The sequence below is a fragment of the Bubalus kerabau genome, chromosome X (assembly GCF_029407905.1).
Source record: "Bubalus kerabau isolate K-KA32 ecotype Philippines breed swamp buffalo chromosome X, PCC_UOA_SB_1v2, whole genome shotgun sequence".
Lineage (NCBI taxonomy): Eukaryota > Metazoa > Chordata > Mammalia > Artiodactyla > Bovidae > Bubalus > Bubalus kerabau.
In genome coordinates, this window is record NC_073647.1 from 155,145,965 (window position 1) to 155,169,437 (window position 23,473).

At 45.2% G+C, this 23,473-nt stretch overlaps 1 protein-coding gene across 49 annotated transcripts in view; it reads left to right on the top strand.

The window, feature by feature from the left end:
• Positions 1-23,473, top strand: part of NHS (NHS actin remodeling regulator) — a 505,180-nt gene that overhangs the window by 216,198 nt on the left and 265,509 nt on the right. For 12 of the 49 annotated variants that reach the window (XM_055564142.1, XM_055564128.1, XM_055564129.1 and 9 more), the window contains 2 exons: positions 7,693-7,846; positions 17,421-17,564. The exons of 26 other annotated variants lie outside the window; for them this stretch is intronic. Coding sequence is in view for 10 of the 23 variants with exons in the window: in XM_055564128.1 (XP_055420103.1) it covers positions 17,486-17,564 (79 nt within the window). In the remaining 13 variants the exon portion in view is untranslated. Of the gene's footprint in view, positions 1-2,031; positions 2,172-7,692; positions 7,847-13,453; positions 13,538-17,420; positions 17,565-23,473 lie in introns of those variants that run through there. 11 more of the 49 variants (XM_055564141.1, XM_055564149.1, XM_055564154.1 and 8 more) reach the window with 5 other exon arrangements.

A 23,473-nucleotide genomic window follows, 5' to 3' on the forward strand; every position in this document is an offset into this window, starting at 1 on the left:
TCCTGCTTGCTCAGACCTCATGCCTTTCCCAGGATGCACTATTCTTCTCATGTGTTTGGAAGTCCCTGGTACCTGCTTTCTGGAAAATATGCACCTGCCTACCCATTACCTTAGCAAAACTGTGCTCCTGTTTGGAAGGCATAAAGCCTTAACCTTATAATTTGATCATTCAAACTACCAAACTGGAGGCAGAAAAATGTTGTGGCAAGGTATGGAGCCAGTCAGAACTGTGTCTCTCAGAAGTCTGTGAGGTCTGAGGGGATTCATCCCAAATATAGAGGTTGGCTTGTTTAAGATAAAAATTAATGCGAAGTTTAGACCCATTTTTATTCTTTTCCTCACAGAAAAACTATGGCTATTTGGTTTTCCTCAGAGATAAAGCAAAAAAATCACCTCTCTTCTTTATCTGAGCTCTGCCCTCGCATGGTGCCCTCTTGGGCACACATTTTTCCCAAGCACCCTGGATGCCAGGTGTGGGAACAAAGATTTGGAAATGATTTATATCTGAATACTTATGAATATCTAGAAACTGTCTTAAAATTACAGTGATATATTGAAGCCATTTGGCCAGGAGATTTCAGGGCAACATTTAGGCTAAAAGTATCAAGCCCTGCTCTCCCATCAGTTTCTGGTGTGGCTGATCAGCCAATCCAGCAATACGACGTGGGCGTGGACTTTCTCAGATGTTAGAACCTGACACCCAGCTGAATGCCAGGGTCGCCATTGCCACACAATGAGGCGTGGCAGACAGGAAAACTTGCTGGCATCCAAGATGTCCAACAGTCAACCTAGCTTCTCTGCCAGAAACAACCCCTTTCTGCAACTCAAGGTCTCTTACTTCTTAGTTCTCCCACTTGACACGTGGGGGGAAAAATTGCTGAGACGTCAATGACCTGGTCCTCGGTCATATAACTATTTAATTGCAAACCTAGGAATAGAAGCCTGGTCTCCTGAGTCTCATGAAAAGTTTTGTTACCTTAACACCAATGGCAGGAAAGCTTTCAAAGGTGTGCCTGTCTTCATCATTTGATAGTCCCTATGGAAGCACTGTGTTGAGAAGGATTCTGAGGCTTGATATTCACTGACTCAAAAGAAGTGCAGTGAGTCATTAGCTTGGTCTACATCAGGTATAGGTGGGAGGATTTGCTGACGCTTTTGTGTCTCCAGCTGTTATACCACGCTGAGGTTTTATTTTTAAAGTAGGATCTAAAGCTCTTGCTGCCTCCACTCCTCTGATTAATGTAAGCCCAAGCTTCTTCAGGGTGACCTGACAGGGCTCCACAGGCAAGCTCCGGAGGAGATCAGCAGAGGGTTCTCATCCTACTGGGGCTCTTCCTCTTGACACTTCTGAATGAGGCCCCATAGAACTCCTGCCCCTAGAAAGTTCCACTCGGTATCTCTAATGTACCTTTCAGGGAGTGGAAAATGAGATCAAAACAGTGCTCTCACCTACCCTCCAGATGCAGTTTCCCCTCTCTTTCCTCCTTTATCTGATGGTAGTTGGCTCAGGTCTAGGCAGGCAATCACTTCGGGAGTTTACGTCAATACACACTAACACACACACAGAGACATGCAGACACACATACTGTGGTCCAGGAGCACCAGGCAAGCCTCTCATCTGGTGCATTTTTCCTTTGGGTGACTTCAGGTTGGAACTTCCCTCTTGCTGTCCTCTGCTCTCTCTCCCGAAGCCTAATTCCCGGGGAGGCAGGCCCTTGGGCTTAGGGTCAGAAGCACCCTCCCTTCTGTCCCTGGGAAATGGGACAAGGATGAAACCCCTCAGGTCTCTCCCTGGGAGGTTCATTTTCAAAGTCATAGTCATCAGCTCCCGGGCTGCATTTTTTTTTTTTTTCCCCAGCCATGAGGCTTATGGGATTTTAATTCCCTGACCAGGGATCAAATCTGGACCCTTGGCAGTGAGGGCACGGAGACCTCACCACTGGACCGAGGGAATTCCCTGAGCTGCATTTGGATCACTTTTTTGGGAGAGGCAACTGACAGTCTGGTTTTTTCCTTGTTAGCCATTAGCACTTGCTGGAAGGCTCGAGAAAGTTGCCTAACCGTGCGAAGCCTCAGTGTCCTCATCTGTGAAATAGCAATAGCAAAACTTCCCACATCCCAGAGTGTCGTGAGGATTAGCTAAAGCATGGAGAGTGCTCGGCATGTGTCCAGTAAGTGTTCCCTGAAAGGAGGATCAGTCGTGCACGCAGTGTTTTGCATCTGAGCATTGTGGGGGTGGCGGAGAGAGAAGGAGGGAGAGGGAACGCGAGCTGGCAGTTTGTGCCCATGATAAAGGCAGTGACACCGTGGAGGCCTGCTGTCTAGTACACCAGATTGTGTATTGGTTAGGCTAGTGCATCCGAAACCTTCATGTGCGTGTGCGTCATCTGGGATCTCACTTAAAATGCAGATTCCCATTCAGTAGATCTGGAGTGAAGGCCTGAGATTGGGCATTTCTAAGGAGCTCCCCGGTAATGGTGATGCTTCTGGTCTGTGGGTCCCACTTTGAGATGCAAGAGTTCAGAGGACTGTGGGCCAGGGATGCCCTTTAAGTTGGGAGCAGCCAGAAACTTCATGGCCAGTTTGCTGGCTTGGTGTATCCAGCAGCAGAGACGTGCTGTAGATGAATGGATCAGTACTGAAGCACAGCTCTGAAGAGCCAGGTTCTCATCCCGCAAAGTACTCAGAGAGAGGGATCAGGTCCTTCCCATCCCTCGACCTTGGCAGCTTTAGAGCAGATGGCAGTTTAGGGTATCACTCTTGATCTTTCCAGAGTGCTTCTCAGCCCAGCGTCACTGGGCTGCCTCAGACCTCCTGCACACAGAGCTGCACTTTAACAAGATCTACAGGGGATTCACTTGCAAGTTAACATTGGAGGAGCACTGGTCTAGGACTCCTTCCAGCCAAGTGATTCTGTTTATCTGGTAGGTTCTAACTCTAGCTGTGAGGACAGAGATCTCAGAAATCAATCACTATATTTACACAATAGGTCTTGATCAACAAATATCCTCTTTTAGTTAAACATTCTCCTTGACAATATACAGAGAAGGTCAAAGCAGTAACATTTATTCTGAACCAGCATTTGCCCGAATTCACACAGTATGGGAGAGAGTCGAGAATCTCCGTAGAGTTAGAAAGGAGGCACTGGGTGCCATATACACCCAGAGACAGCCCTGATAGACAGCTGACTTTATGGTTCAGATTCTGTGGCTCCTCTAGACTGTTCCCTGGAGTAACGGCTTCCACACTGACACATCTCTCAGATCCTTGGTGAATTGTGGCATGGTGTCCCCATCTTTCCTGGACCTAGCCCCAGCTAGGTGCTAGTTTTTCAGGGCAGGATTTTTCAGAGTGTGTTGTGACCCATTGATGGGTCATGAATTCAAACCAAGGGGTTGTAACTGGCACAGGAAAAAAATGAAGTCGAATCCTAATGGACTTGAACACATTAGAAAAAAGATCAGAGTATGTCGCTATGGTGAGAGGAGTTACTATTTCGTTAACTTGCTTCAGTTACAACCATTTTCCTTCGAAGTTGGTGTGCCTTGGCTTGATTGGAAAGAAAGGTGGTGGCATGTTCCCACAGGTCTACGTTCTGGGCTCGCCATCTGTCCTGCAATGAGAATTGGGGCTGAAACTGGAGAACTTTTATTTCACTGAATCCAAAAGGAAAAAGCAAAGTTGTCCCAAGATTGCCATCCCCTTGACAGATTTTTTAGTTATAAAAATTTCAGATATGTGAAAATGATAGAGAATGATATAAGAAACATCATCCAGATGAAGAAATAAACAATTACAAATAAAGTTATAGCGTAGACTCCTCGGCAGCTTCACCTTCTTCAACCATACCCTGAAATTTATGTTAATAACTCCCTGGCATGTGTTTATATTTTAATGTATATGTATGGATTCCTAAGCAGCATTTAGTATTGTTTTGCCTGATTTTAAATTTGTGTATATTGTTTATACTGCTTGTATATTTCTGCAACTTGCCTTTTGAAGCTCAACATTCCATATGGAGATTTATTCATGCTGTTACTGATAGCTCTACTTGATTCATTTTTAATTACTGTATATAATTCATTACATGAAAGTACCTCCATTTGTTTATCTGTTCTGTTGATGGACAAGTAAGGCGTCTCAAGTTTTTCCTCTTCTAGACAATGCCACGATGAATGTATGTAATTTTATTGCAGGTATGTGGCAGTTTTTCAGGGCAGGGTTTTTCCCAATGGGTTGTAACCGGTATGGGAAAAACATGGAATTGAATCAGAAATAAAATCAAACACATTAGGAAAGATCAGAATATGTTCCCCATGGTAAGAGGAGTTAAGTGTTTCTTTAAACTTATTTCAATGACAATGTGACACAGCTTACTTTGACACCCAGTGGCCTTGTCATTGTAACGAGTGTGGTGGAATGAAATTCACTGTGGATCACAGTCGACCTGGGCGTGGGCTTGCTGGTTCGAAGTCTGCATGTATCTTTGGCTTTGCGAGAGCTTGGTGAATTCCTCTTCTAAGTGTTCCCATTCTTCTTTTAAGTCAAAGAACTCAAGAAAAATGGACCCCCCACCCCAGGTCAGAGGGAAGCTGGAGGATGAATAAGAAAAAGAGTCAAGCTGACAGTTTCCACGTCCCTGCTTGTCTTGCCTGCCTTTTCACCCGAGGCAGACATTGTGGGTTTTCTTGACCTTGTAAATTTGCTTCTCATCTTAAAATATGAAAAAAAGTTTGGAAGGAAATTCCTTGTCTTCCTGTCTCTCTCGCCTTAGTTCAGGAAGAGGCGAGCTAGAAGGAGGTAATAAATAAGCAGCCCTCTTCCTTTTTGGAATCCATTAATAACAAGTCTGAGGAGAGCTGTGTCTAACCTTTGCACTGTAACTGCTCTGGACAATTTTCACAGTTGGACAAAGATTTCTCCGGTCATTGGCAATGGTGCCTTCATTGTTGCTTGTTTAGAAATGAAGCAGGGGTTTGGGGAGTCTGGTCAGTTCCCGTTCTGAACCCTTCTAGGAAGGCCAAGCCCTCCATGAATGGATTGCTAGCTGACTTGCACTATATTTTCCTGGAAATGTGTACCTGTGTATTCTCTCCCCCGACTCAGGATTGCACAAGCATGAATTCAAGTTGCAAAGAAGGCCGATTTGGAGGGGAGGGAAACCCCTGAGCCCTTGACCTGGCCCCTCATCCACACTAGTCCCTACCATTCACCATCTCAATTAATCCTTCAGTTCAGTTCAGTCGCTCAGTGTCTGGCTCTTTGTGATTCCATGAATTGCAGCACGCCAGGCCTCCCTGTCCATCACCAACTCCCGGAGTTCACTCAAACTCAGTCCATCGAGTTGGTGATGCCATCCTTATAACACCCCATTCTATAGATGAGGAAACTGAGGCTCAGAGTGTAGGTGACTTGCTGAGGTCACCCTAGAATATACTTCTTAGCCTGGTGCAAAACTTTCTGTACACCAGGTGTTGTTCTCAGCACCAAACACAGTTTTTCTTTAAATCCTCATCACAGCCCAGTGAGGGTAGGTACCACTTTTATCCCAACTTTACAGGTGAGCAAACTGAGACAGTGAAAGGTTAAATAATCAGTGTGAAACTGCACAGCCAGTTAGTACAAAACCCCAGATTTGAGCTCAGAAAGTCTGGCTTTAGTACCAAGTACAGAACCCCTTACTGTGTCCGCTCTCTGCCCTTGTGAAGACATCAAGCCTCCCAAAGCAAACATGTTACTAAATTACAGCCTGACACTTCACCTAGTCTTCTGGTACTTAACATTTTCCATCTGTTGAATGGGGATGATCAATGATTTGATGATCAAGGGCTGTCCTGCCCTGTTCTGTATCATGGGTATGCCCCTCTCTCCCTTTCTTCCAGCATTTACCAAGAGGTAAGGGAGATGGTCTCTGCCCATGGAAATTTGGGGCAGGGGAAGCACAGGGGAAGCAGTATGGTCAAGCATGTGCAGTTAAGGGCAGAAATGAGTAGAGGGCACAGGAGTCAGAGAAGGGGAGCTGGATGAGGCGTGGAGATTGCCTTGGAGACGTCCTGGTACATCTCAGTCCACTTAGACCACTGGGCATCCAACTAGAGAGTGCAGCAGAATCATCTGGACCCCCACTCCCCGCCTCCCCAAACCAAATTGCCGATTGTGTAGGGTGGGAGCGAGGCCTGTGTGTTTGCATTGCTAGCCAGCTCCTGCTGCTGTTTAGGGACCACACTTGGGAAATCACTGACTTAAGCAATAGGGAAGATTTTGAAAAGTGCAAGAAATAGGAAATGTGTGTGATCTGTGTATTAGAGTAGGCTAAGTCTCAAACAAGCCGTAAAGTCTGTACAGTAACGCAGCAAAGTGTTACTGCTTTTCTTTTCTTTTCTTTTCTTTCTTTCTTTCTTTTTTTTTTTTTTTTACAGTCCAGTGTGGGTTGGTCAGGGAATGCTCTACTCCATGCAGGTCTTCAGGGCCACGGGCTCCTTCTCTTTGTGGTTCTGCCAATCCCTGGGGACTTGGAGTCCTGCATTTAGAGCATCTGAATGTAGCCAGCAGTTGAGAGAAGAGAGAATGGAGCATTGTGCAGAAGGCTTTTATGTGCCAGGCCTAAAGGAGAAAGAAGCATGTCATTGCTGCCCGTGTGCCCTTGGTCAGAACTCACATAGTTCTGCTTAACTGCAAAGGAGCCTGTGAACTGTATCTCAGCCAGAAGGAATATACGGCAGTCTTTGCCGCAGCCTATTTGAGGATCCTCGGGGAGCTTGATTTGACTGGAAAGGAATATTCGTGTTGAGAGAATAAATAAATGTTTCACGCTCTTCCAAGGAAATATGCTACAGACAGTTCAGATCGTTATTTAGCATCATTATAGTGGAGCTACAGAAGGGGAAAAATAATCACCAGATTTAGGTCCAGACGCTCTTCACTGAAAAACTGTTAATGTAACTTCTCTGTACCTGTTTTTTTTTTTTTCCCCCTATAAAAATTGGGGTAAGAGATATGAATATTATTAGCCCAGTGCCAAGCACATAACAACAGAGAGTAGTTATTTTTGCATTTCCTGCACTTAGATGGACAGACGGAGCCAAGCTGTTGTGGCATTGGGAGCCCCTTCATGTGGACAGCTGTGGGATCTGCTTGTAAAGAACACAGGCGCACGCCCATCTCAGCAGCTGGGCGGCTGTCCCAAAGGCTGCAGTGAGGTGCCTCAGACACAGCCCAGGGAGTCAGGCCTCAGGGAGTGGCCCAGGCCTGAGCCACAGCGATTCATTTCATACTTGGCTTGTGGAGTTGAACTGCCTGGGATCTTTGGGCCTCGGCTCCCTCCTGTGTCAAAAGGGGCTGATCGTATTACCTGCCTCCTACGGATATTGTTGACAGTGGGATGGGAAAAAGCTAAGGACCCTACTGAAGAGTCGGGGGAAAGATCTGTGAATGGCCTCGTCTGCCATTTCTCCCTCCTGACATCATTAGCTGAAGCCAGTGTGCAAGTTCTTGGGGGCATATAAACCCCTTAGCTTTTGTTTGCTCTTAGGATGAGTATCGTTGGCTTGGCCAGCAGGTCAATAGAATGACCTGCCTGCTTCCCCACAGCTTGAGTGCCTTTCAGTTAGCCAGAGGCCCCTGCCCTGTCTGGGGACCTGAGCTTGGTGTGCAGGAGAAGGCAGTGAGGAATTCTCTGTGCTCTTTCTCTAGGCTGCGCCTGCATGTTTGATCAGTGGACCCTGCAGCAGAGATGAAAGTGTCCAGGCTCCTACTTGGGGACAGTACTCCTGCCTCGGAGGGCCCCTCCCCAGCCCAGCGCCAGCGCACAGCTCCTCCACTGCACCTTGTTATTGACGCCCCTCAGGTCTGGGCCCTTTAAAGCCTTTCTCTCCCCCTTGTTCAAACGGTGCAATTGTGGGTGATTGAAACCACATTTTTATATGTGTCAAAATCAGTTCAGCCCTTAGAAAGAAATCATAGTATAAATTGGATCATATATCCTAAGTGGATGCCACCAGCTAATTCATTTGTTAGACTGTTCAGCTACATAGGATTAAGTGAGTGTTTATTCTTAAGCAGTCCCATGTGGGTCTCATTAATGCAGACTCTGGTCTGGCTTGTGCCTAATATCTTGTCAAATAGGGAAGCCTAGAGAAGGCCCTTGCAAACCACCAGCGGCAGGGAGCCCTCACTTCTTGAGCAGCCTCTAGTGATGAATGCGGTGGGAGCTGGTAGGGGGCTGGCTGCCTTTCTCTCATGTGATGTTCCAGACATTTGGTGTCCTCCACTTCCGATGGCCTCTTTCTAAAGCGGAGGATGGCAGAAACCGCCCGCACCTATGCAGTAGCCCCAAGGGACACAGACGTGGCATCCCATCATGTGTACGTGGGCCTCAGGGGCTTGAGAAATCTGAGGAGCATTCTTGCCCCTTTTTGAAATGCCCACTCAGTAAGTTGGCTTGTAGCTTCAGGCTGTGGTTTGGATCTTCATTCACTGGTCCCAGTGGGGATCAGGGCCGAGAACACCAGCAGCACATTCGTTTTCAGCCTGACTTGTCCTGGGTAATGGATGCACATTAAGGTTTCATATGTGCTGCTCTAAAACCAGTGCTCTCAACCTGAGCTGCCCAGTGGATTCATCCGGAAGGATTTTAAAATGCTAATGTCTGCATCCCACCCCGTGAGACCCAAAGGTCATTGGTCTAGAGTGGGCCCTGGGTCCTTGGTCCCCCAGTGTTTAGGGGAGATTGCAGTTCTCCAAGTCGTCCCAGCCTCCTGGACACTGAGTATGAGGATGTTGGGAACTGGTGCCAAGGAGGGTTCAGGAATCCATAGGCATTATTTTCATCCAGAACTGTCTTGTTGGCTATCTTTGTGTTTTTTGTAACCTAACAGCAAAAGCTTCATTTGTGTGCGTGTGTGTGTGTGTGTGTGTGTGTGTGTGTGTGTGTTTACCCCTGTTTCATTTATCCATTGTGATTTTACACGGCCAGCCAGTGGGAAACCAAGTGTAGGGGAGAATGAGTTGGGAAACATTGCCTCCCTGGTACCTGCACTGGAATCCAGACTCACACTATGTTTGTGAAATTCTGGATGTGCGTGTTGTTGGCTTGTGATGTTAGGTCAGAGGCCCGAGGGCCCAGCAGACATGTCATTTGGCCACCAGATCTGTCTTTTATAAGGGGTAGGTGTTTTTAAACAGAACTCCTGGCCTGGGCGGCCCACACGAGTTGGCAAAGATTCATTTCTCCCAGCTCCTCCCCACTAAGTACAACTAGAAACACTGCAAGACACTAAATCATGCTCTGAATACTCACTTAGCCCCAGGGCAACTCCCGCCCTAATTCCTGACATCATAGTGTTGTTTTCGTGTTTTAGGTAAATGAATCATTCACTTTCTAAGCTTTTGTGTCTGGCTTCTTCCGCTTGGTATTGTGTTTGTGAGATTCGGTGTGTGTGTGTGTGTGTGATTGTACATCATGGTAGGGAAGCATTTCAACCAAATATTGATCTTGGACTCTCGGTCGAGTTAGGACTTCAGTAAAACTTAAATGTAGCTGCTTAATTTTTTTTTCTTAGTATGGAAGCCTAAGACCTGTAAAATGAACCAAATTTTAAAAATAAAGATCAACAAAATGAAATAATAAAAGTAATCTCTGCATCTTTCACCCAAAGAGAATCACTTTTAATGTTTTAGTGTATATCGTCCAGTTGTTTTCTTAGATGTGTTGTAATAAAATGGGCTTATAATCTATATATTGCTTTATAACTGATTTTTTTTGTAAACTGATTTTTTTTTCACTTATTAGAACAAGAATATCTTTCTGTGTCACCAAATATTCTTCTCTAACATCCTCTTTAATAGTTCCGTCATTTTTCTTTGTATAGCAAAATTAGGCTTAATCTGTTAAAAAAAAATTTTGGCGTGAGGTTTATGAGCTGCCTTAAATGGCTTTTACTATCCTAAAAATGTAATCAGTAAGTCACATTGCCAACTCTTTTGAAGGAAAGCAGGCTTTAATTTGTGTCTTAATGATGTGTTTGCCTCAATCTTTTGGGTGCCAGTTGGTATCTGCTGGGTGGCAAGAAGCTGGGTGGGCAGAGTTGTCAAAGTGAGAAGGTCTCCATGTGATTGTGAAATCAAGACCAGCATTAGATGTCTAATGTCCTGGTCTCTGGTTATTTTCAGAAAGTAAAGAGTGAAGGGGTGATTTTTCACTACCTCACCTTTAGGTTGGGATTAGGAATTTTCTCATCCCTGCTTGCCAAAGAGTCTAAGTGCGTTTGCTAGACATTAGGGTCACAGGATTCTCATTTTGAAGGCACACCTTTTTAATTTTATGGAGTTGCTCACTTATGTTAACTAGCACCTGTGGGCTTTCGGTTGACCTTTTACCTTTTCCCCAAAGAGATTAAATGGTAAGCAGATCCCTAATTCTTATGCAGTCTTCTGAGGGTCAGACAGACAGGTGGACATTGTCGTTTTTATTGGGGATGCTATTAGGGTGTTTATAAACCACAGAACTACTTTGGAGAACTTTAAAGCACTTTGAGGCAATAAACTCATTAATGATGAGGAAAAGGAAATAAAATGTCATTGTATCTATATACACGCTGTGGCAAAAGTCCAAGTCAGTTTGGCTCATATCAACATTTTATGGCTAGCCCTTTACGAATAGACAGTATTAGCAAGATTTTGAGTCAGAAGCGAAACTGGAACCGTGGTCATGCACACATGCACGCGCATGCACGTACGCGCTTGGGGGGCAGGGATGAGAGAGTGAGAATTTTTTAGTCCTTTCTCCATTAATCATAAAACCAGAAGAAATTGCTAGATCTGAAATTCTTTGAGGCCCTTCCTTATGTGTGCCCTAAAGATGTAGAACTATTTCTGCCTAGCAAGGTCTTTTAAAATTTCAGGCAATAAATAACTGGCTTTCCTGGGTTTTTAGGAGTCTTTAAACTCCATCACTGTCCCATCACCCTGACCCTCTGACCCTTGCCCTTTGTTGAACTGACCTTTAAGCTTGGGTTTTGAGTTGCTTTTCCTTATGACCCTCCTGGGGAGTAAATATAACAGTATATTTTTGCTCCATGCTCACCTCCCAGGTGAGATGCCTGAAAGAAATATGCTACGGGAGATTTGTAATAATACTGGAAAATGTTTTAGTAGGAAAGTTTCTTACTGTGTTCATGGCATCTCTGAAAATTCATTGCTGTCTAGAAAAAAAAAATCTTTAGAGGTACGAGATGTCCCTTGATACTGTCTAATGTCACTTCCCCATCTCTCGAGCCCTGGGGCTTTGGGACCTTTTGTAGGGTGAATGGAGTTCTAGAGGTGGATGGAATTTCTAAGATGATATTCTGGGACAACTGGATTTTCGATTTAGTGTTTGCTGTCATGAGAATGACAGTAACCCGCCTCCCTTTCTCTTGTGAACACCCGCTCTGGTTTGGGGCCAGAGTCCGGTCTCCTGCCAGTATGTTAGGGGCATTTTGTGAAGTCCAGCTCACACAGTATCACCTCAGCGTGCGTGAACCCAACATGCATTTAGGGAGTGCGACGTTTTCATTCCCCACACCTGCTTATGTCAGAGATCTTCCTTTATGAATGAGGTTTCTCTCCCTGTTTTATGCTTCCTTAACTTCGATCTTTTGCCTCCTGATTTTAATAAACACAAGCTTTCCAGGAAGGTTGGAAGACTTTTTGTCATCTATATCCTGATAAGAGGGGAGTTGAAGGTGCATATTTGTATGAAGCACTGTTCTAGGCATTTACTCCTTGTAATGTCTGATGAAGCAGGTACTGTTGCTATCCCCATTTTTCAGATGAGCGCACCAAGACACAGAAGGCACAGAAATGAAGAAACTTACCCAAGGTCACACAGCTAGGAAGTGGCCAGGTTGGCTTCAGACCCACCCAGGCTGGCTGTCTCCAGCTCGTAACTTGCATGCTCGACTAAAAAGAAGGTCCCAGGAGAAGCAAGGCCTCCTTACCTTTCCCCAGTTAGAGCGACATTGTGTCGAGCTGCAGCTCAGCACCTGCTGGCTGAGCGTCCTCCTGTGCAGTACCTGGGAACCTAGGAGAGTGGTAGTTGTGTTGCAGTCAGGGGACCTGAATGGAGTGTGTGGGATGTCATCCTCTAGAGCAGCAGTCTGCAGCCTTTTTGGCACCAGTGACCAGTTTCTGGAACAGAAATTTTCCATAGATCTAGGCAGAGTGGGGATGGTTTGGGGATGATTCAAGTGCATTACATTTATTGTGCACTTTATTTCTATTCTTATTGCATCAGCCCCACTTCAGATCATCAGGCCTTCGATCCCAGAGGTTGGGGACCCCTGCTCTAGAGGGCTGCTTTGCGGGTGCCCTGTTTGGGTATCAGGTTGTATAAATGAGACCAATCTTGTGTCCTTGGTCACTTTCTATTGCTCCTTTTTCTTCTGCATCTCTGCTATAATTTGCTTAAGTACATGCTTGAGGACTCAGGAAACAGACAGGAGGCATATCATTTATATGAAGTTCAAAACTGGGCAGAGCTAATCTCTGGAGAAAGAGGTCCGAAGAGTGGTTATCTTGGGATGGAGTCTTCTGGAGTGCTGGGTGTATTCCATATTTTGACCTGAATGATGTGAACCTCACTGTAAGGTGTATGTAAAAGGTTTTGAGTCATGCACCTAAGATTTATGTAAGTGATACCTCAAGAAAAAAGTAAATAAAAATGAATTGACCTGTAACCGTATCGTAGAAACCTGGCCAAGGAACGCCAGGGAGGAGACATAGACCTATCTGAGCATCAGGAGTTCAGAGATGCAGATAACTCTTCATCTGTAAGAATTAGAGGTGCTTATATTCAGCAGGCACTAATTTTATTACTCTTAATTTCTTCTTCATTTTCATGATCTGTATTCCATCCTCTAATGCCCCTGCCCACTTGTGTGTTGGTCTACTTTCATTTGATCCTGGCTTTGCCTTTTAAAACAGTTGCTGCTGCCGCCTCTCCCAAATTCAGAATGATTTGCAAATGTTTGAACAGAGAAACAAAGACAGAAAGTGGGAGACATGGTCTGGTGTGTTGCAAATGACTTTTCCTGCCAAGCTGTGGGGAATGGTACTGGGGCCAGCTTTGCCTTCCTAATTGGAACCATAGCTCCTCAGCTTCCCTCTAGATTATAAACTTGAGGGCCCGCCACCCTCCAAGAGACTGTTTCTCTCTGGGACGCCATGTCCCAGGATTCTTACTTGCATTGGCCTGTAAGGGAGGACAGCAAGAGTCACCTAATCAGTTTGGGTGGCACCAAAAGGGAAGTGGCAAGCCTCTAATCCTCTATAGGTTTTCCACTTCTCCGCCACTCTCTCCCCACCCGCTGCTGGACCTGTAATAGTAACACTATTACATTTATTGAAAGCTTACTACACGCCTGATGCAGTTCTAAGCATTTTGCATGTGTTCATTTCATCTTCGCCAGCTCTGGATGCTGGTATGGCTGTGGCCCTGTTACAGATGAAGGAGTTAGACACAGGGAGCTAAAGTCACTTGCCCAAGATCGGACAGCTGGTAAGTGACAAAGACCGCATCCAAACCCAGTTTGGTCCCAGAGTCTGAGCTCTTATCCACTGTATAAACAAAATGTTGACAGTCTGATTTCCAGTGCAGTGGTCCCCATAGCTCTCACCATGGTAGGTGGCCCTGTGCTGTCTGGTTAGGCAGCTTCCAGCCACACATGGCCATTGAGCACCTGAAATGTATCTGGAAGATCACTCCACGTGTAAAATATACACCTGGCTTCTAAGAGTTGGTATCAGGAAAAGAATGTAAAATACATCATTAATATATTTTTATATAGGTTATATATTGAAATAATGTTTTTGATTTATCAGGTTAAATAAAATACATTATTAATTTCCCCGGTTTCTTTTTACTTTTTTTAATGTGGCTACTGGAAAAGTTACCATTATATATATGACTCATGCTGAATTTCTGTTTTGTTTTTGAGTGCTGAGCTAAAACTGCTTTCCGGCCTGCTCCAAATAGAGTAAAAATTTGGTTGCATCACAGTCATGGGTAGAATGGATTTAGGAGTAGTAATATGCCACAGATGACATTCCTGTCTTCTGCAACCACCATCTTACTGACTATGTACAATCTATTTTGTATATGAGGGAAAAGATCTAAACCCCATGAATCTCTCTTATGTACCAGTCAGGTGCTTTCACATAATGGTTGCATTTAATCTTCCTAACTCTTCTGTGAGGTAAGTATCATTAGCCCCATTTTACAGATAGGAAAATGGAGGCTTGGTCTAGCAATTTGCCTAAGTTTCTTTTTCTAATAAGTGGTGGGGCCAGGATTTGGATATAGGTCATCTGACTCTATGCTAATGACAGTTTCCCCTCAAATGATGTATCGTGGACCATATGTATCTCATTGTATATGCATTGTTTTTAAGCTATGTCTTTCTTATATTATTTAATAGTTAAAGCCTTATAGGAAGGGAGTGTGACCTATGGTAGGTCACAGTAAATATTCCTTGAACTGAATTGCCTTAACAGCTGTTGTGTGAGAGGCCTTAATGCTAGTATTCTCCTGTAAGGTTTGGTATCTGCTCCATTATTTTCCTCTTTAGAGCTGTGGTTTGGTCACTAAGCTTCCATCATTAAATTGTTATTTTATGTCCCTATGACTTCCTGTAGAAACTTCATTTATTGATTGATTCCATAACGTTGGAAACTACAGTATATACTATAGTACATTTACTTTGCCACACCCTGGAAATCCAAGGGAGACCAACAGGGGTCTGGCCCACAAAAACACTTAGGGTTTGAAGTGAGATAGAGATAGGTATGCGTTACAATGAATGTTGTCTCTCTGTTGTTAAGAGGAGGTGAAAGGGGCTTGGGAGCTTGTTTTTGGGATACCTCAACCAATCTTAGAGGTTCTAGAAGGCTTCCCAGAGGAAGGGAAAGGAGTTGCTAAGTTTCACTTCCAGTTTAGTGATATTTAAAATGTGATTCCCCGCCCCCATGGACCCTCTGAATTCCATTCATAGCTTTTGCTTTGGAGACAGGAAGTGGAAGGCAGGATGAATCTGAGGTCACCCTAAAGACCGATCATTGTTGCTCATGGTCTCCAGTGCAGCTCTCCACCATTAGCTGGGCTCAGATTCTCCTGGGTTCTTTCCTCTTAGGACCCTGAGGCAAAGTCTGGCTTGCTTCTTTGTTTTAGCTTTGAGTGCCACTTAGAATTGCCTCCTTACAGTGTGTCTCACTTCATATTCTCAAGCAGAACATGAGGAAGAAAGGCTGTTTGACCTAAATCACTAAAAAATAAAAAATCAAGCCATGTCATTGGCTGCTGACCAGCCAATAGTTAAGCTGCTCTTGAAGCCGATGCTCACTCTTGATCCAGTCAACTATGATATGAGGTGCAGCAGGGACAAGCTACAAAAAATGGCCATCAAAGTCACCCTTCTACACATATACCTTTTCTGGGCTGTGGTAGGTTGGATAGCTTATCCAAGGATGTGCCATGACAGGCATGATCACTAATCTAGAAAGTTATTTTAATACCAAGAGAAACAATATAATGGATAACAAATGAGTAAGTTAGAAGCCTGCCACTTTCATTTTACTAGGGCAGGTATTTGTATCTCTTGCATTGGGATTGTTTTAGCTGTGGTTTCACCATGCTTGTAATGTCATGGCCCAGAACATCATTTTTCCTTCATTGTAAGGGAAGCTCAGAATGTTATTTCAGTATTTAGAAATTGTCCCTCCACCCTCCCCAACAACAACTCGTTGTTAACATACCTCTTATTGGTATATATGGCTCATTCATGTCTTTTGCAGCAGTCCATCAGGGCAAGCCCTTCTCTGGGACAAGAGTTGATCCTAACTTGAAATGACCCAGCTCAAAGTAGTCTGTGGACAGAATTCAGAAAGTTTGGGAAGAAATGACATCTTCAGTTTCACTAAGCTTAACCTAAAATTTGACATTTCCTTCAATTCTAAATAAAGCCACAAACCACAGGAGTGTACCTGTGACTTGATTGCTAATAGAACTCATTGGCATTTCTGTATCATGTTACAACTACTAGAGCTCAAAATAGGCTCATTACTTTAAAGTCATGGTGGTATTAGACTCACCATTAGATCTTGTTATTTCGTGTGTTAGAGAAACAGGAATACATAATACTCTATTACCAATTTTCTGTTGAGTATTTGGATAACTGCATTTTGGTATGATTGATTTGCTTTATGAGCCTATGTATTTTCTTTTATCATTAAGCATTCTGAAAAGGGCTTCCCCAGCCTGCTGAAGAGGGCGTGGCACAGCAAGAATTAGGAACCCCTGCTCAAGGAAGTGATCCTCTGATGCGTGTACTCACTGTGGAGGCTGCTGCTCACCCTGGGGTCTCTAATTCATGGGACCTACACTGGTGTGTGTTAGTCTGAAGGAGGGAAAGCCTGAAGCTGAAATCCTGCAGTGGTCCTGGGGACAGTGAGTCAGGTGGATTGTAGTCTAGGGACAAAGCTATCAAGGGGTGGAACAATGACTTCAAGAGGACAGTGGCAGGCAGCCTTTAATTAAAGTCCCCCCACCCCGATGCACTCGCCCCATGGTATGTGTGTGAACATGCACCATGGAGTGCATGTCTTCCTATCTGGCATTAATTGGCCCCATATGCTTTGTATAGTGGGATGAACTGAGACTTTAGTTGTTGCCTCTCTTTTGTGGTTGAAAAGGAAGTAAATTGGGCACATTTTTGTTCAGGAGCCTGAGTCTGAGTCTTTGGATCTTCATTGATTTGTAGGCCAAGTCATGTCATTAGAGCTCATTTAGGCTGGGTTATCCAGGGCTTCCCAAGTAGTGCTAGTGGTAGAGAATCCACCTGCCAATGCAGGAGACACAGGAGACCTGGGTTCGATCCCTGGGTCAGGAAGATCCTCTGGAAAAGGAAATGGCAACCCACTCCAGTATTCTTGCCTGTAAAATCCCACAGACAGAGGAGTCTGCCAGGCTGCATCCGTGGTGTCACAAAAGAGTCGGACACGACTTAGTGACTAAACCATACAGGACTTAGCCATTGCAGAGCCACATAAAGGAAGCTATGGGGTAGATGATATGAAGGGATAAATTCAGGGCAGAAGGGCCCACAGAAGATGTGGGCTGGAGGCAACTTAGAACTCTTCATGGGCACCATATTGTCGGTGTCCCCGGCCATTGCCAATCCCAGATGAACTCTGAACCACCCCCAGTATCTACACTCAGAGATACTGACTCCTCCTCTAGTCTAGTCACAGGCATTCCCTCTTCTCATTCTGCTAGTGAGGAGTCTATAAGTTCAGTTCAGCAGCTGAATATTGACTAGACAGCCACTGGGGAAAAGGAACACAGGTTTGGTGTTTGGAGCCTGAAGTTCTAACTTTTCCTATTCTAGTGACTGCAGCATGATCTTGGGAGTGCTGTGTTGCCTCTGTCCACTTCAGCTTCCTCATCTGCTAAATGAGTTCAATCAAGGCCCTGCTTAGAATTCTCATGAGCACCAAAGGTTATGAAAACACATGGAGAAGATCAGAACTTGGTGAGAGCAGAGGGGAATCTCATAAGGCACCTATGGGCTCCATCACAAGAGCCTCTCAGTGATTTAATGTTGTCTTTCCACTGAATGTTCAATGAAGAGTCTAAAGACCTGAGGTTCGTTTTATGCCTGGAATGCTTCTAGTGGTCAGCTGCCAGATTACGATGAAAGGCCTTTATTTTATGCTCTATTACAGCAAGGTCCCAGTTGGTTTCTCCCCTTACCAGGTTGAGCACTAAGCTTGAGGATGAGGGTCTGGTGAGTGGGTGGATTTTCTTCTATTCAGAGGGTCCCAGAAGAGAGGATTGTAGGTAACAGTGAAGAACAGAGCAGAATCCCCCATTTGATTTCCTTACCTACTACCCTTGTTGGGGGCTGTCTTCCCCAGAAACTGGGAGCTGGAATCTCAGGTCTTGGGAAGGAACAAATGTAGTTTTTCATCCAAAAAAGGCTGGGAATCTTGGAGCTGGAAAAGGAGTTTCCCAGGACTCCTTAGCCAGATCAGTAGCTACCGGTGGCTTTATCCCACTACCCAAGAGCAGCCCTCCTGAAGAAGAAGTCTTCATCTTCTTCCTCCTCTTCATTCTCATCATCTTCATCATTGCATCACCATCACTACCATCACATATTCTATAGTTAATGCTGGTGTGGGGCATGGTGCTGAGTGGTTTACATACATAGTGCCATTTAGCTCCCACAACCACACTTATGGCACTCAGGCACCTGAAGCTTAGAGAAGGCACATGACTTGTCCAGGGACACAGCTGGTCAAGTGGTAGAACTGGAAATTGAGCAGGTCTCCTTGAACACAAAGCCTCTACCCTCAACCAGCATGCCCTATGCGGTCTCTTTGGTGTTGAATAAGTTCTGATGAACACATGAGCAAATAGATAAAAGAGTAAATACCACAGCATGCAGAAAGGACGGCAGATTGTGGTAGTAGTGGATTTACTGAGGTGTCGTTTATTCTTTTATTGCCTCTTCACTTCCCGTCCCGAATGGTATAAACAGTGTTGCTCTGTCCCATGGATCTCACCTTGGAGTCTGACTGCTTTTGCTTCTTGGGGCAGTTGAACTCCTCCCTAAGCTCCACCAGGTGGCTTCTCAAGAGCTCCTGAGCCATAGACTGCAAGGTGGCACTCAGTCTGTGCCAGGGCTGACAGAACTGACTTGCTCATGTATAATATCATATGTGAAACAAATCGCCAGTCCAGGTTCGATGCATGATACTGGATGCTTGGGGCTGGTGCACTGGGATGACCCAGAGGGATGGGATGGGGAGGGAGGTGGGAGGGGGTTCAGGATGGGGAACACGTGTACACCTGTGGCAGATTCATGTTGATGTATGGCAAAGCCAATACAATATTGTAAAGTAATTAGCCTCCAATTAAAATAAATAAATTTATATTAAAAAAAAAAACTGAGTTTCTCACAGAATTTCCTGGCTATACTTGCAGGCAAGTAGCCCCCTCCTGAGAGGAAGGAATTTAGAATTTGCAGAGAAAATGTGAGATCCATTTAGTGACCTATCCTGTCAGCCAGCCAGACACCAGGACTGACATCGTGTCTTTTTGAGGTGGGCAGGCCAGGAGTGTCTTGCTTCATATAAAATGTGAGTGCCCAGCCCTGAGAGGCCTTATGCTCAATTATAAAATAAAGTCCATTTGTTAACCCAGAAGACTTTGGCCTGTTGGTTTTTAGAAACATGCTGAAGGCCAGGCCTCTGAGCTAACCTCTGTTTAACTAAACAGAGATGGTAAATAATTGTCTGCAGACCTGGGATCTCAGGGCGAGGTAGAGGGGAAGAGGGCCAAGCAGTTCTCTCTTAATCCAGTCATCTTCAGTTCCATGTTGGGGACCAAAATACTGAACACAAGAAGAAAAAGCTCCAGAAGAGAGAACTGGATATGGCAGCCGGTGGTGGCAGCAGCCTGCCAGGGCAAGTGGTAATGCCATTTTAATTAGGCAAAAGCCTGAATGGGAGTCACGTGAAGGCCTTCTGCCGGGTGCCTTGGGTCGCTGGGAGAGAGGACGCACGCCCTTTGTGTGCTTTGCCAAAGCCCACCAGCTGCCGCCTTGCAGGAGGCTTACATCGAAGTCACTGGTTTCCAAAAGGGTGTCAAGCACACTGTGTGTGGCTGAATGAGAGGGGCCCGACTTGCCTGAGTCCTGCCAACTCAGGCCTGGACTCGAGCCATCGCAGCCATGGCCCTGATTTCTAGACGGGTAAGGTGTTTCCAGAAGCTGTTGCAAGAACACATTGGAGAGGCGGGGGGACAGGAAAAGTAAGGGGAGAGGAAGAAAACGATAAGACTTAGGCTGGGCTTTGGAAGCTCAGAAGACTTGCTTTCTTTGCTCCAGACTTCTGAGTTTTGCACTTTATAGGCTGATAGCATCTTGTGCTCCTGAGAATGTCAGCTTTTGTTGATGATAATAATGATGAAGATAGCAATGGTGATAGTCATGATAGTAAAAATAAGCGAGCACTTAACAAGCACTTTCTATGGACCAGGCACTGTTCTCAGTGCATCTCCAGCTGCACTCTAGTCCTTTCACAGGATGTCTGCTGTTATTCCCATTTTAGGGATGAGGAAAGAGAAGCACAGAGAGGTTAAGTAACTTAACCTAAGACTCAGGTCCAGCAAGACAGGATTCAAAGCCCAGGACCATGGCATGCCAGCCAGAGGTAGGGCTCAGAAAAGGCTCCAGTGAACTCTGGACTCAAATGTGGAGAATGTCAGCTTGAGGAGAGCAGGAACCACATATGTCATGCTCACTCTGGGATCCAGGACACAATGTTCTAGGCACAGTCCTTGTACTCTTTCAGTACTTGTTGATACATTGATTTTTGACAAGGCAGAAAAATACCAGGACCTGTGATTTTGTAACATACAATTTTATGGATGGATGCTTCCATTCATTCACTCATTCGCTCCGGAGACATTGCACTGAGCATGTGTACCAGGCATTGTACTAGGTATTAGAAGTAGAAAAATGAATACAATGAGGTCTTCGCCCAGGAAGAGCTTGTGTCTGGAGGTAGATGCACCTGGATGTGATGTGCACAAATATGTCTTTGGCCCAGCCTCTTCTCTGCATTTCCCACACTTGCTCTCTGGGTCTCTCCTTAGGCTAAGACTTACCATGTTTTACACCGTGGTACATCATTTTGTTTTGTGCTCATACACGCCTTGTGTCCAGTAACAGATTAATGACTGTTGGAGGCCAGCTGCATGTGTTACTCACCATTGTCACCTCTAGAACAGTGCTGCTCAAAGTTTGGTCCACGCCCCGGTGGTGTTAGCATCACCTGGGAGCTGGTTATAAATGCTGACTCCTACTGACTTAGGAGCTCTGGGGTTAGGGCCCAGGAATTTGTGTTTGCCCATTTCTCCTGGTGATCCCAATGCAAGTTCAAGTTTAGATGCACTGCTAGGGTAGGGAGCCCAGGTCCTGTCATGCGTGGGTGCTCCATAAATAATCTTTGAATGATTGCATGCATATTGACACTGAGTGGAGGAACCGGGTTGGCCTTACTAGGTCTGGGCAGGACTCCAGGTATCTGTTTTGCCAAGTCTGAGGAGACTGTGGGGAGATGGAGTCATATTTCTCTCCCTCTCAAAAAAATTTGGATAGATGTACTTTAATGGCTGGGAAGATTAACTCCACCAGCATCAATGAGCATGTGACCTGATGGGAACCAAGTGGCCGGGCCAGTTTATAATGAAGGCCAGGAGATAAAACAGGGCGGAGTGAGAACTCCACACAGATGGTTCAGGGCATAATGCTAAAGCCACAAATGGAGAAGAATTGTATGGTTGGGACTCTTGTCTATTCCAGGACCATATTACAAATGAAACCCTCCCTGTTCTTGCCTATGTGGCAGAGCCTGGGTGTAAATCTCTTTCAAACAGGGATTTCTTTCCCATCCCTTTTGCCCTTTTCTCTTTCTTGAACTCGCATCCCTCCCCAGCTCCTTCCTTCTTTCCGCCCAAAGGGTATTGTTGTCCAGGCTTTGATCAGGATTCAAACTACCCTGTGGCCTGACATTTGTCAAGGGCAGGGATGTGTGGGCTTCTGTGAGTAATCAGCAGCTGTTTTGGAGTCATGGTTTTAAGGAATCTCCCTCCCTTCGTACTATGACGGTTCCCTCCTCCCAGCACCTCCCCCCACCCCACCCGAAAAACCTTGCCTAAGAGCAGTTGGCTCAGTATAATAAAACACAGCTTGGCATCAGGAGCTACATAAACAAGAGACATTTAATAAACTGTGTAGCATTTTGGCAGTGGGAGGGACAGTAGCAGCCAGAGACACATATGGTGGACTTAACGGCATCCTGGATTCATGGGAAGAGGATCCCTGGGTTTAGCTCTCTGAGATGAGGAGGTGGGGTGAACAAGGGGTTAGAAAGACTAGGCTGTTTCAGCATCCTTGTGAGCACTGCTCTCCCTGGGTTTTCCTAAGAATAAGGCTTATTTATGTGATTTGATAAACATTTAGGTGGTGCTCATTCTGGGCCGGGCACTGTTCTCTAAACCCTATGCATATTTTTAAACACCTTTCTTGAGGTGTAATTTATGTATCAAGCCATTCACTTGTTTTGAGGGTACCATCCAATGATTTTTATAGTAAGTTGAAGAGTCGCGCTGCCACCATCACGGTCTGACTGCGGAACATGTCTCTCAGCCCTCCTGCCCTGCCACAGTCAATCCCCAATCTCACCACAGCCCCAGGCAGCTACTAACCTACTTTCTCTCCCAATGAATTGGCCTTTTCCAGAAAGCTCTTATAAATGAGATCCTGTAATATGTGATCTTTGGTGATTGGCTTCTTTCACTGAATGTAGTGCATCTGAAGTTGGTTCCTTTTTATTGCCAAGTAGTATTCGGTGGTATAGTTACAGTGCTTTTTATTCATTATCTCAGTTCCTCCTCACGGCAGTCTCACCATTCACAGATGCGGAAACTGAGGTGCCGTCAGTACTTTGGAGCACAATGATTCTTTTCTGTGAACGACCACCGAGTTTCTAAAACCTCAATACTTGGTTTTGTGTGATCAGTTAAGGTTTCCTTGACTGCTTAATTTGTGCCTGGAACTTCACTAGGTGCTCTGAGGGATGGAGACAGATTTCTATTAATACTTTCCAAGAATTTAGCACTCTGCCTGGTAGACCAGATGCAGATGCACATAGTAATGTAGCTCCCCGAGGGTCACATAGGATCATGTATGACCTAAAGCCGAAATGGTACTCCAGGTAGAGGAGATCAACAAGAAGAGGCTGATGTCAGTGTGAAGTGCTGAGGAAAACGTTTCAGAGGCCATGGCCAGGAGCCAGTTCTAGCCCCTTGGCCTAATCAGTCCCCAGTTTCATGAGTGGAAGCTTGTAATTGTTGAGAACCCGCCCTGTGTTTTAATGTCCCTTCCACCCACAAAGTTTTCTGCTTGTTATGTTCCAACTTTTAGATCCCATCTGTGTCTATAATTATACCAAGAGGCTTTTCCTCTTAAGCTGTTTTTAATAGAAATGTCTTGAAGGGGTTTTGCTCTCTTTAGAAAAACTGGTTAGCCAAGGCACAGGACTTTGTGTGTGTGTGTGTGTGTGTGTTTATTGTAAAATGCCTTACAGCATCTAGATCTCAGGTTGGCCACTAAACCCTGGCAGACAAGAATTCAGAAGTAAGAATAATACATGGAAGTACATTGAAATTGCTAGAAGGCCTGGTTTAGGTAGCTCGTGCTATGTAACAAACCACCTCAAAACTTCATGGCTTAAAACAACACCATTTATTTTGCTCATAATATTGTGGATTGTAAGGGCAGTTCGTCTCTCTCGACTGGCTCAGCTGGCCTCTGTTGGCCTCCTGGATGTATCTGTGGCCAACAGGCAGGTCAGCGGGTCATGGCAGGCTGTT